Raw genomic sequence first — 12,921 nt, forward strand, 5'->3', positions numbered from 1 at the left:
CAAATAATGTTCAAATGCAAAATTAAAATATTCAGGGATAACTGTTTTAAAGTTAAATTTTTCTCTAACTGAAAACTGTTAAAAAAAAAAAAAAAACCACAGACAACCATTGGATTTACAATAAATTCCTTGTGGTTTAAACAATTATAGATTAATCTGAAATCAAAGATTTGTCAACCCTTTACAAAAATCAGAGTCACTAACCCTTAAAGCACTAGGAAGACCAAGTTTGGGGTGTTTTTAAAAAATCTTTTATTTTGGGTTCGGGGTACACGTGAAGGTTTGTTATAAAGGTAAACTTCTATCATGACGGTTTGTTGTACAGATTATTTCACCATGCAGGTATCAAGACTAGTACCCAAGAGTTATTTATTTATTTATTCTTTGCTTCTCTCCTTCCTTCCTCTGCCCTCAAGTAAATCCCAGTGTCTGTTGTTCCCTTCTTTGTAGAACAAGTGTTTTTTAATTTCCACAAAAATCTCCATCACTCTCTCATTTGCTTCTAATAACTGAAACCTCTGTTGCTCCCAGAAGACAAGATTTAATTCATTCATCCATTTAAAATAAGAGTCTACCAGCCAGGCGCGGTGGCTCACATCTATAATTCCAGCACTTTGAGAGGCCGAGGTGGGTGGATCACCTGAGGTTGGGAGTTTGAGACCAGCCTGACCAACATGGAGAAACCTTATCTCTACTAAAAATACAAAATTAGCCAGGCATGGTGATGAAAGCCTGTAATCCCAGCTACTCGGGAGGCTGAGGCAGGAGAATTGCTTGAACCCAGGAGGCGGAGGTTGCATTGAGCCGAAATCGCGCCACTGCACTCCAGCCTGGGCAACAAGAGCAAAACTCCGTCTCCAAAAAAAAAAAAAAAAAAAGTCTACTATGTCTTAGGCAGTGGAAAAGCAGCAATGAGGAGGACAGAAAGGCTTCCCTTGTCTCATAGGGTGCACATTTCACTAACAGACAGCAGCTAAACCAAATAAGTAAATAAATAAACCATTAGGTATGTTAGATAGTGGTTAAGAGCAAATAGAAAGACAAGACAGAGCACCAGGGATGGGGTACAGTGACGGCAGGAGGATGAGTCCATTTTAAATAGTGGATCGGGCTGGGTGTGGTGGCACGCACCTGTAATCCCAGATTTTGTGAGGCCGAGGTGGGAGGATTGCTTGAGCCTAGGAATTTGAGACCAGCCCGGATGACAGAGCGAGACCATGCCACATACACACATAGGTACATACATACATACATACATAGGGTGATCAAAGGAGGACACACTTTAGGGTTCCCATATAACTTACTGCCCAAACCAGGACACTTAGAAGGTTGGGAGTGGGAATGCTAAACACAAGGAACACCGGGTCAATAAGCATAATATGGGACATGTTGTTATTCTCCTTCACATAGAGGGTCATATTTGGGTAAAAACCCCACATCCAGGCTGGGCACAGTGGCTCATGTCTGTAATCTCAGCACTTTGGGAGGCCAAGGCAGGCAGATCACCTGAGGTCAGGAGGTTGAGACGAGCCTAGCCAACATGATAAAACCCGTCTCTACCAAAACAAAAAACAAAAAAAGTTTGCAGGGTGTGGTGGTGGGTGCCTGTAATCCCAGCTACTCAGGAGGCTGAGTCAGGAGAATCACTTGAATCTGGGAGGCGGAGGTTGCAGGGAGTCGAGATGACGCCACTGCACTCCAGCCTGGTGACAAGAGCAAAACTTGGTCTCAAAACACAAAAAAGAAACCTATCCACTGACAGCTCTAAAATTATATACAAAGAGGAAAAAACTGGGCAAAACCAGCAGTCTCTTCCCCAAATACTAATAATGAGGACCAGAAAAGAATATGAGATAAAGTTTAATACCCACTGCCTTATGTTTGTGGATGAGTTGATGTTACGAATATTCAAAATAGAAATGAAAAGGGAGAGTTCACCAGTCTTTCTGTTAAGACATCTGTTGAGAGAACCAGAATGAGGCATGTGTTTCCCACAGGAGGATATTTAAAGGCCAATTCACTCCTCTCATGGAGCTATTTTTAAGGAATGTGGATTAGAATAGATCGGCAAACTGTGGCTTGTTTCTAGCAGGCCTCACTTTTAACCCATGCCTGTGTCTCTGGTTAAACCACCACCTCGTAGGCACGAAGAACTGGAGAGATAGCCATAACCCCGTATTCACTCTGTTCTGGCCACAATGCCATTCTTCCCAGCAAGAGCCTTTGCTCTACCCATGCAATCGACTTGGAACTTTCTTTTCCCAAGTATCCACTTGGCTAACTCCCACATTTCCTGCAAGTCTTCAATAAAATGCAAGTTTTCAGTGCAGTCTACACCTAGATATTCTATATAATAAGACTGTCATCTGACCTCACCTTCACCGTAACATTTAACACCTTCTATCACACTAACCAATTTATTTATTTATTATTTTTGTCATTCACTGTTTCCCCTCACTTGGAAGAATAACTACATGAAGGAGTAGGTATCTCTGACTCACTGGCATATGCCAAGTACACTGGGCTTGGCACATACTTGGTGTTCATTAAATATCTGTGGAATGAACGAACGAATGAATGAATGAATGAATGAATGAATAGAATGAAAACATCTGAGAGTAGATGACATAGTACATATATCAAAATGCAAAAATTACACGAAATAGACAATTCCATTATGATCCTACCATTTTTCTATTTGGGTGTGTATGGCATAGTGATTAAGAATACAGGCACTACAGTTAGATTCCCACTGTTCAGAATCTTGCTCTGCCTTTTATATTAGCTGAGCAACAATTGTCAAGTTATTTAATCTCTCAGTACCTCAATTATCTCATCTGTAAAATGGGGATAATGATATTTCCCATCTCAGACAGCTTACAAACATTTGTGAGAATGGGACAACATGTATGTTTTTTGTGCATGTTTAATGCTCAGAACACAGCATGGCATGTAGTATTTCTGAATAAGTTTTAGCTATTAAGAAACACAGCTCTCTTTTAAAATGCCATGATTTGAGGTAAAGCAGAAAGAAACTGTAAAACTGGCCAGGCATGGTGGCTCACACCTATAATCCTAGCACTTTGGGAGGCCAAGGCAGGTGGATCACTTGAGGTCAGGAGTTCGAGACCAGCCTGGCCAACATGGTGAAACCCCGTCTCTACTGAAAATACAACAATTAGCCAGGTGTGGTGGTGTACGTTTGTAATCCCAGCTACTTGGGAGGCTGAGGCAGGAGAATTGCTTGAACCAGCCTGGGCGACAGAGCAAGACTCTGCTATGAAAGAAAAGAAAGAAAAGAAAAGAAAAAAGAGAAGAGAAGAGAAGACGGAAAGAAACTGCAAAAAATTCAGTGAGATATTAAAATAAATCTATAGGAATTAACAACAGCTCAAGACCAAAGCATCATTAGCCACCCACTATGGGCAGAGTGCTATGTTAAACCCGGGGTATACACTTTTACTCTAAGAGAAAAAAGAGAACACAAACTCAACGAAATTAGAATGGCCAAAAGTTTGACATGGAATATTTATTTCTGACAGTTCAATGATCCTAAAACTAGATTTACCTACAAAACACTGTATTAATCACAAGATTTTAGCTCTGAAAGAGCCTTTTAAAATCAAATCTAACCCTAGAGAGAATTTATTCATTCATTAAAGTAATAATCGTTTATGTCAACTATTTGTCAAGAAGAAAAAAAACTGACACTATCTCTGTGAAGTTCACGTCTAATAGAAGACAGAAATCCAAAAAAGTAAAGTATATAACGACAAATCACAGTAAGTGTTATCCAGAAGAAAAGGGTATAGGAGGGAACATTAGAGAAAACTTGGTTTAGACCGAGAGGAATGACAGCACCGGAGTGAGATTCCCACGGTAATTTTTGCATTTTAATGTCAGTACCATGCATTCTACTCTGAGGTATTTTTCTTTGCACACTAGTCACTGATTCATTCAACAAATATTTCACAAACACCTAGTATGTGCCAAGCATATGGCAGTGAGTAAAAGATGAAGACACTTACTTCCTCATGGAGCTCATTTAAGCTGAGACCTAAAAGGTTAAGTAGGAGCTGGCTAGTCAGAGAATGCAGAGATGATGGCTCTAGGAAAATGCAACAGAAGGTATAAAGGCCTGAGAGGAAGAGTTTGGGGTGTCTGAGGCACTGAAAAGACAAAATAATTGTGCTATTAATGAGCAACAGGACAAAGGCCCAAACCTGGAGAAATCAAGAGATCAGATCAGGATTTAACAACCAAATCTCTGAAACTCTTTAGTCCTTCCCAGCCTTTCAAAAACATGAAATAAATAATGTAAAAACTGATATAATCAAATAACTCCCCAAACAGGACTTTCTGCACTTGATAGTCTTGCAACCTAAAATAACACTGTGAACATTTACATTTAATTCAATATTCTGAATCAAAACTGTCTTTAAACCTAGAAAATCATGATGTAGTTGAACCCATGTTAAAACAAAGTCCTTTTTAATACTTTAAAATATAATCTTCCTTGGATGGGACCTAAGGTGGATTCTTTACACCAAATTCAACCGCACAATGAGCTTGGTTCAAACGCCCCAGAATGCTTTAAGGATACCTTAAAGGTTTCAGTTCAAGGGATACAAATATAGTCTGCTCTATTATTTTTAGCTTGTCCTAGTATTTTATGTGTCTTCTTAAATTGGGACACTGCTGTGCTTTTTGAGGTTAATGTGACTGATAAAATCAAACGTGTGGTTTAGAATGTCTAACTGCAGATAGAGATTTGTATATTATTTGGATTTGAGCTTTTTACTGTGTCTTTATCTACAAGTTGTAACTTTTATACTTGAATATAACCAATTCAGCCAATTCCTATATACCAACATCTTTGTCCTTATCACACAAAGTTAACCAGCATAAAAACAAGGTTTCCTGCCTTCCTGTCCTGGTACAAGAGTAACATGAGGGGAAAGGGAGGAAGTTTACTAAGATAGTTACACACTGGGCAATCACAATGGAAGCAGTGTCTGCAGCACCAAGAAGGGACAGGACAACAGCTCCTAGGTTTTGTCAGAACCTCCTCTGAACAACTCAAAAGCAAAACCATGAGGAGATGGCTTGCTGCGGCCCTACACAGGAAACTGATTCTGACCCCTGACACGATCCCTACCTTTTCCCATCTTTTATATGTGTGAGCTCTGTTCTCTCTTACCCAACCCTAACCTCTATCATAATGCATATTTCAGTTAAAAATAGTTTTATTCATTTGTTCTGACAGCCAGCAAACTTAATTGAAAAATAAGTTGTTTCCATCAATCGCTTTGGGGTGAGTAAAAACACTATAATCTCTTTTCTTCCAAAGTTCACAGTTTTAAAGTCACACTGAATAAAAAGAAATCCAGTAGCTGATAATTTAATATCCCACTGGTACTGGAGGTGTAGATCTTGAATCCAAGAAGGAAATCAGAGCCTTATTGTTAATCATCAGTGCTAACACAATGTTATCATACAATGGAGGTGGCAATATGCAAACGAACTCCAGCGAATCCAGGAAAAGATCAAAATTTTCAACAAGTATAGAATTCTTTGGCTATGAACACTATTGGTCACACTCACTTATGCTATACATTTCTGATGCTGAGAAACTAAAATTTTAAAAAGTTCCCATTCCCAAAACTCTTTAAAATCCAAGAGTGTGAATTTAACTCAGCAAAATATTTACTCTGAGTATCTAATTACACAAAAAAGTGAACAAAGTGAATACTAAAATAGTTCTAATATCGCATGCTTTGTAAATGTTTAAAAGCCTAGGAAAGAATCAATAGATGACAGCAACAACTAAATAAAAACCATTTTAATGGTGAAACTATAATTTGGTGCTAACACACTAATATCCCAGTGGTACCAAAATTTTTACCCCAAAAACTAAAATGAATCAGTCTATAACTCTACTTATAAAACCGCAACCTTTTACAACAGTGCAGCTTCCTCCTTTTAAAAATCTTTCCTAAGTGGAGTCACATTATATTTAAATATATTTGAAATAATAATAAAAAATATTTTTATTATATTCTTCATTAAGAACTTTATTTCCTAACTTATACATTCTCTACTACTGTAAGCAAAACAGCTGATCTGCTTGTAGTCAAGCACAAATTACATAGCATTAACTTCTCAATATGTTTCCCAAATACTGTCTTGAATGTTACAATGAAAATGCTGTATTTTATATTTACATTTTTATGTGAATAAAAACCCTAAAAACATTAAGAAAGAAAACTGTTTATGCATGGTATTCCTAAGCCCACCTTACAATAATATGGAGTTTCAAACTGAATATACAATCTTTACAGTGAGTAAAGAAAACTAATTTTTAAAGTAAAAAATACATGTTACTCTTTTTTCCTACAACCCTGTTTAAGTTAAAATTCCTTTTTTTCCTTAAAAACTTCCAGATTACAGAATACATACAGATGTCTTAAATTAAAAGAAAAAATAAAACTATTAAGAGACATGGGACAGAACATTAAAAGATAGCTTAATGCACTTAAAATTCGTTTCCATAAAAAATATTTTCATTTACTATATGAAAAGCTATCTAATTGGTTTCATGTAATAGCTGTAAACCCATACCAAATCAATTTCCATTTTTCCTCAAAGTTTTAACCGTAAATATATTGAAATAAATTCTGAAAAACATTTATCTACCTTTTCGGTGCAAAAGCATGAATTTAAACAAAACTGAACGTATTTTTAAGTTATTTATACCTTTAGCCCAACACACTGGAAACGGACTACAGCCGCTTTTCTCCATATAGATGGCACCTGCTGGTTTCAGGGCCTCTTGGCCTGCCAGTTCCAACAACATACACCCAATCCTATAAAGATCAAGCCAGGAGTCCGCACACAAAGTCCCAGTTCCTCGCTGTGATAGTATTTGCTTCGATCCACAAGCAAGACTAAGGTTCCCCTGTGTGCTCCTTTTTTCAGAGCTTGAAGCAAAATTTGGAAGGTGTTCCTTCTGTAATATTTTCCAGCAGCTTGAAGAATGCCTCTCAGTTACAGAATCTTCTCATGCTTCCGCAATCTGAAACACAGACCATCCTGGCTAGATTAAGCTACTGAACAGAATGAAACCAGCTAGTAATGTGACCCCATGGGTCTGTATTCCTAGATTCATTCAGGGAAGGAGAAAGAGGGAGGGAAAAGAGGGAGGAGAAAAAGAAGGCCAGTAGCCAGTAACTTATTAATATGCTAATCTCACCCTTCTATTCAATTCATCCAGCAGTCTTCTGTTTACAAAACTGACAACCGATTCTAAAATCGAGTAAGCTGCAAATCAAGTCTGACCCAGATCATGTCTGTAGGTGGCTTCTCAAACCATTTTTGTTTTCAAAGTCATGCCTTTGTCATTTTACTAACCTAATTCTTTATGACCTTAGAGTTAAAATAATTACTTTGATGAAATAAAAATCCTTTCTGGAAAAAAATCCTGATCTATCTATGTCTCTATGTCCATAGGTACCCAAATATTTTCGTGGTAAAATATTTTTCCTGGTTGGTACGCTCATAGTAAGTGTATAAATTTTAAAAACTCTCTCGAAAACAGAAAATCAAGAATTTGAGGTAGCCACATTCTTTAAAATTAGCTTAGGGAATATTGAGGGATCCAAGAGGCATGATTTCCTTTCTTAGTTTCAAAACATAAGCGAGTAATAAACTCATACTAAAGAAGACAGACGAAAAACAACCTTACAATCTGTACTAGCAACTTTTTAAAATGCAGAGCTACTTAGGTTTTCCACTCAAACTGTGAGATAGTCAAGATCATCTCAAAAACTTAGCTATCTAAACACATTCCACTTTAGCAGTAAGATAATTAGTAACTAGGCTCCTGGTGCCTTTGTTCTCTGAACATACATAAGACACACTGAGACTCTACAGTTCTAGCTTTCCCAAATGTGGGTAATTTTGTTAGTAGTACACTTGTATAAACCAATCAAAAATCAAGTATTTTACTGAACAGTGAAAATGACCGAGGCTTTGTTTATGAAGTCACTAACTTCTGAAAAGAATAGCTTAACAAAGCCTGAGGAGAACAAGAGGCTTATTTGTGTCCAGTGATGCCCCAGGACAGTTGTTTCATTTCTAACATGCTACTTTTGATGATGGCTTTGTCTCTAGGTTTACTTCCAGGCTCCTAATAGTAGCCAGAGTTCAAGTGACCTCTTCTATGCTCCACTGAAAACACATCATTCACCAGCGTGAACTATGACCCCAGGGAACACTGGGAAGAAAGGGGCTCCAGAAAAACACAAGCAAGCTAGAAAAAGAACAGAGGAAATAAGCAACTAGATAAACTAGAATACATGAAAAACAATCCCCAGCCTCCACCATTACTAAGAGACCAAGACTGTAAAGGACCACTGCCATGATGGGAAGGATAAGAGCACATTCACCAGCAAGCATATCTGACCCACTCCCGTGAGAACGGACTGGAGTTTAATCTGAGCCATTGACTAACGGACTGTACAAATAATCCAAGCACACTGAGTTCACCTTGCAACTTATGGCTGTCAAAAGTTACAAAATAAAAGCTACCTTCATTAGCAACCTACAATTATATTCTACACACGAAGTACTGATTATATGTAATTTTCCCATCTTTTAAGCAAATGTGGTATTAAAATTCTTTTAAAAATGAGAGCACTAAGACTAAAGACAGGGTCATAAACTAGGAAGAGGCACAGGAGTTAGCAAGCCCACTCGTTCATCTACGATGCCAGGGTCTTCACACCACAGCACACCACCCCACCACAGGAAGGATTTTTTAGTCAGACTGAACACCTGCCACAGGACCAGATGAGCAAGAGAGAGAGTGGTATAAGCACAGGGTGGTAGTGACTGGAGCCAATACAGTTGCAGTGACAGAGAGGACAAGAGAACAAGTGATGGAGAGAATAAGGGAGAGGGATAAACCTGGTTTCTGTGACTTTAAAGTGATCAGTAGATGGGCACTTTTTCTAATACCACTGTAACTACTTCATAATTTATTTCAATAATCTACCAAGCCCACTCGCTCATCTAAGATGCCAGGGTCTTCATACCACAGCACACCATCCCATCGTAGGAAGGATTTTTTAGTCAGACTGATGAGCTGCCACAGGACCAGCTGAGCAGGAGAGAGTGTCATATAAGCACAGGGTGGTGGTGACTGGAGCTAATGCAGTTGCAGTGACAGACAGGACGAGAGGACAAACAAGAAAAGTGAATATAGAGAATGAGGGAGAGGGATGAACCTGGTTTCTGTGACTTTAAAGTGACCAGTAGATGGGGGTTTTCTCTCCTATCCCTGCAACTACTTCATAATTTATTTCAATATCCAAATATCATCTTCTAATGTGCAAGATCTTGAGAGTATGGGAAGATGTTAAGATATGAAAGAGCATAAATTACCCAGGTCAGAGACCAAGGAGACTAAGTAAAGACCAGATTGAAACAGCAGCTATGGAAATGTTAGGAACCAACTCATGCCACAGAGAAGAACTGAAGAGGATACAGGTGATACTGCTAGCAATAACCTATACCTTTTATCGAGCAACTATAGTTATATATAAAAAACTGCATTTAATCCATAACACAATCTCAGTGAAGCAGCTACTTCCCTGTTTTCACAGAAGACAAAAATGAAGTTCAGAGAGGCCAAGCAACTTGCCCAAGGTCAAAGAGCTGCAAAATGAGGCAAGTACTGGCTACTTTGGTGATACAGTGTTTATTATTTTCTTCCTGACAAATTATGCTTTTAAATTCCTAATCCAGTGACATCTTGAACAGAAACAGACTACAGATAATGGCAATGTAAGTGAAAAAGGGTAAGCAGTCCTCTATATTCCCTTATTTATGAATTCTACATACTAATATAAAAGCCAACCACTTATGTAAAAGTTGCGTGACCTTTACATGAAACTCTTTTAGTACTGGCATATTTTAAAGCAATTCTGGTAAATCCTACTTGAAAGGTAAACTCTTGTCTTTACCTTCTAGATATAATCAGAATACATGTATTTCTCACCACATCTCCTGGCCTTACCCCGGTCCAGGCTGCCTGGATTATAGCCATAGGCCTCCTACTTGGTCTCTCTGCTCCAGCTCTCACCGCCCTACACTCTATTCACAACTCTTCTGAGTTGTGCACTGATCCTTCGAAAACATCAATCACACAATTTTACTCCTTTGCTTAAAACTCACCAACAGTTCCCCAACTTTCCCAGATTCAGCACCTATATACTTAGCACAGTCCGCAAGGTCGTGCGTGATATGGCTCCCCTCTATCGCCAAGGATCCACTAGTTTCCTTGGCACGAGCCACACTGACCTCCTTGCCACTCCCTGCCCACGTCAGGGACTCTGCACTGATGTCCCTCTATGTGGGACACTCTTGCCCCCGCGTTATCCACATGGCTTGCTCCCTTCCCCCTGCCACATCTATGCTCAAATGTCGCCTACTCAACGAGGCCTATCCAGACCACCCTGTCTGAAACTGCATGGCCCATCTGCTCTCCCTGCTTCACTTTATTCCCACAGCACTTACAACTTTCTAAAACACCTCATGATTTACTTAAACATTCAGTTTATTGCCTGGCTGCCCCTACTACAATGCAAGCTCCGTGACAGAAATTCTGTCTGTCCTATACATATTGTCTCCAGGGCCTTACTAAAATGGTAAGATGTGTAGGCCATATTCCACCGACCCACCTATCACCTCTAAGTAATGAGAAGATGGTAAAGAGAATTTTTCTTTTCAAGGCTATGGTCACAGAGAAGGTATACGTATGTCTGGACATCAGTGACAGTATGGCGTGCCTCCATCCTGGGCACTGCTTCACTTCCAGATCTCAGTACAGTACAAAGGCTTGGTACATACTTATTGAATGAATAAGTGAACTAAACATTATGAAAACTTTGCTTTCTCAAGAATATGAGAAAAGAAAAACGGACATAAAGTCTAGGAAAATCATGCAGACTGCCTCTTCCCACCCCACATAAAAAAAAAAAATCACGTAATTTTGTACTGATACTCCTATTAAAACTTTCACCACAAATTTTAATAGAGCACAAATGAAAACAGTGTGTGAGATTACATAAAATCATCAGGGTTGCAAACAATGTTATACGCAAGATCAGTAAGCATAAGAGAGAACTCTAAACCCCTTCATATGATGTACAATTTTGTCCAATCTGACTTCCCTACAAAACCATGACCATATATGAGAAGGTCCCTAGGAATGAACTATTAGGAAATGAACTACTTGTAAATGTCACCAAAAGCAGTTCACAAAATACCAGCCTAACTTTCACATTTCTCATATAACTGTCATAATTTTGTCTCTCTTAAGGAATACCAAAAACCATGGCAGCACTACTTGGCAAAGTAAAGCACTGATAAATGCTTTTATGCCAATCGACAGGAGGAATGTAAAAAAAAATTATTATTCATATCATACATGTATACTTCTAAATATATCATCTTTCACCTCTTTTATGTTTGCATCAATCAGAGAGTTACACATTTAAATAACTTCGACAGTTTTACAACATGGTTCCTCCAATTAGCACTTGATAATTACAATATATCCTAACTTTAGAATGTCAGGTATCTTATACTGCGCTCATTTCCAGTAAGATTACTAATTACCATTCCTGTCATTTTGTCTTGCTGTTTCCACCACGAAAACAACTTTTCAAAAATTTTAGTCTATCAACAAAAATTATGACTCGGTTAAGACCAAAGAAATATTAGTCATAATAAATCTAATCACCTTCCAAAGACAAACAACAGGAAATACCAACAAATTCCAAAAGGTAACAGTATTGGCATTATTCACTTTCTTTGCAAAGTTTCTTAACAATTACTATACCTCCCTTCCGTTATTCTTGAGGAGCTCTGGGGAAACTGCAGAAGGCACTGAATTTGTAACTGGAAGATGCAAAGGAGCCCCAGTTCTGCCTGTGAGACAAAGAAAATCATTTCAACATCCTGAACTTCAGTTTCTTCATCAGTAAAATGAGGAGAGCAACAATACCTATCACTTATTGAGTACTACGTGCCAGTCACAAAATAGCATAATAGCAACGCTAATAATAATGAAAATATAATTTTAACATGATGATACCAAGTGAATGCTAACTCTGTACCAAGCCTTCTTCCAATAACTTTAAAAATGTTGACTCACCTACCTATCACAACAAACTACCCATGGGGTAGATACTGTTATCCCCATTTTACAAACGAAGAAATCAAAGCACAGAGAGACCAGGTAACTTAAATTCACAAAGTCACAGAACTTTTGAGTTGCAAAGCTGGAAATCAAACTCATGCAGTCTAGCTACAGAGTCCACGTACTTCACCAATTTGCTGCAGTGCTTTCTACCTATTTTCTCAATTAATACTTTTAACAACCAACAACATAGATGATATTACAATCCATGTATGACACATGAACAAACTGAGGAACAGATAAATTAAGTAACATACCTAATATTACAACTAATTGGTCAGTTGCAGAGCTGGGATATGCATCAGGCACTTGGACACCAGTCAGATGACACAGTTAAACCACCACCTATAGTATCACCTACCTCCAGATGCTATAAAGGTTTCCAGAGAAGAGTCTGGAAACAGGCCTACAAAGGGCAAATGAATCACAGTGAGGACCAACGGGACAAAGAAAGGAAGAGAAGAAACACAGCAAAGAATATGGGACAGATTAAGCTGCTCTTAACCCATGCAACATCCTAATTCACCAAATCGTGAGGCTCACGTGATAGCCCTCTGGTGTCAGTAATCCTGCCCCAATACAAATTCAGATAAAAGTCATCACACTACCTGCTAGACATGTAGCTGGTACTTGACAGATGTATCAAAATCACCAGA

At 38.4% G+C, this 12,921-nt stretch overlaps 1 protein-coding gene across 1 annotated transcript in view; it reads right to left on the reverse strand.

The window, feature by feature from the left end:
* PTK2 (protein tyrosine kinase 2) overlaps positions 1–12,921 on the reverse strand; it is a 342,995-nt gene that overhangs the window by 305,959 nt on the left and 24,115 nt on the right. Inside the window, exons 2-3 of the mRNA XM_011990150.1 lie at positions 11,906–11,994; positions 6,757–7,075 (exon numbers count right to left, since the gene is read on the reverse strand). Of these exons, the coding sequence (XP_011845540.1) occupies positions 6,757–6,856 (100 nt within the window). The 5' untranslated portion in view covers positions 6,857–7,075; positions 11,906–11,994. The remainder of the gene's footprint in view (positions 1–6,756; positions 7,076–11,905; positions 11,995–12,921) is intronic.

The sequence above is a fragment of the Mandrillus leucophaeus genome, unplaced genomic scaffold, assembly GCF_000951045.1.
Source record: "Mandrillus leucophaeus isolate KB7577 unplaced genomic scaffold, Mleu.le_1.0 Scaffold371, whole genome shotgun sequence".
Lineage (NCBI taxonomy): Eukaryota > Metazoa > Chordata > Mammalia > Primates > Cercopithecidae > Mandrillus > Mandrillus leucophaeus.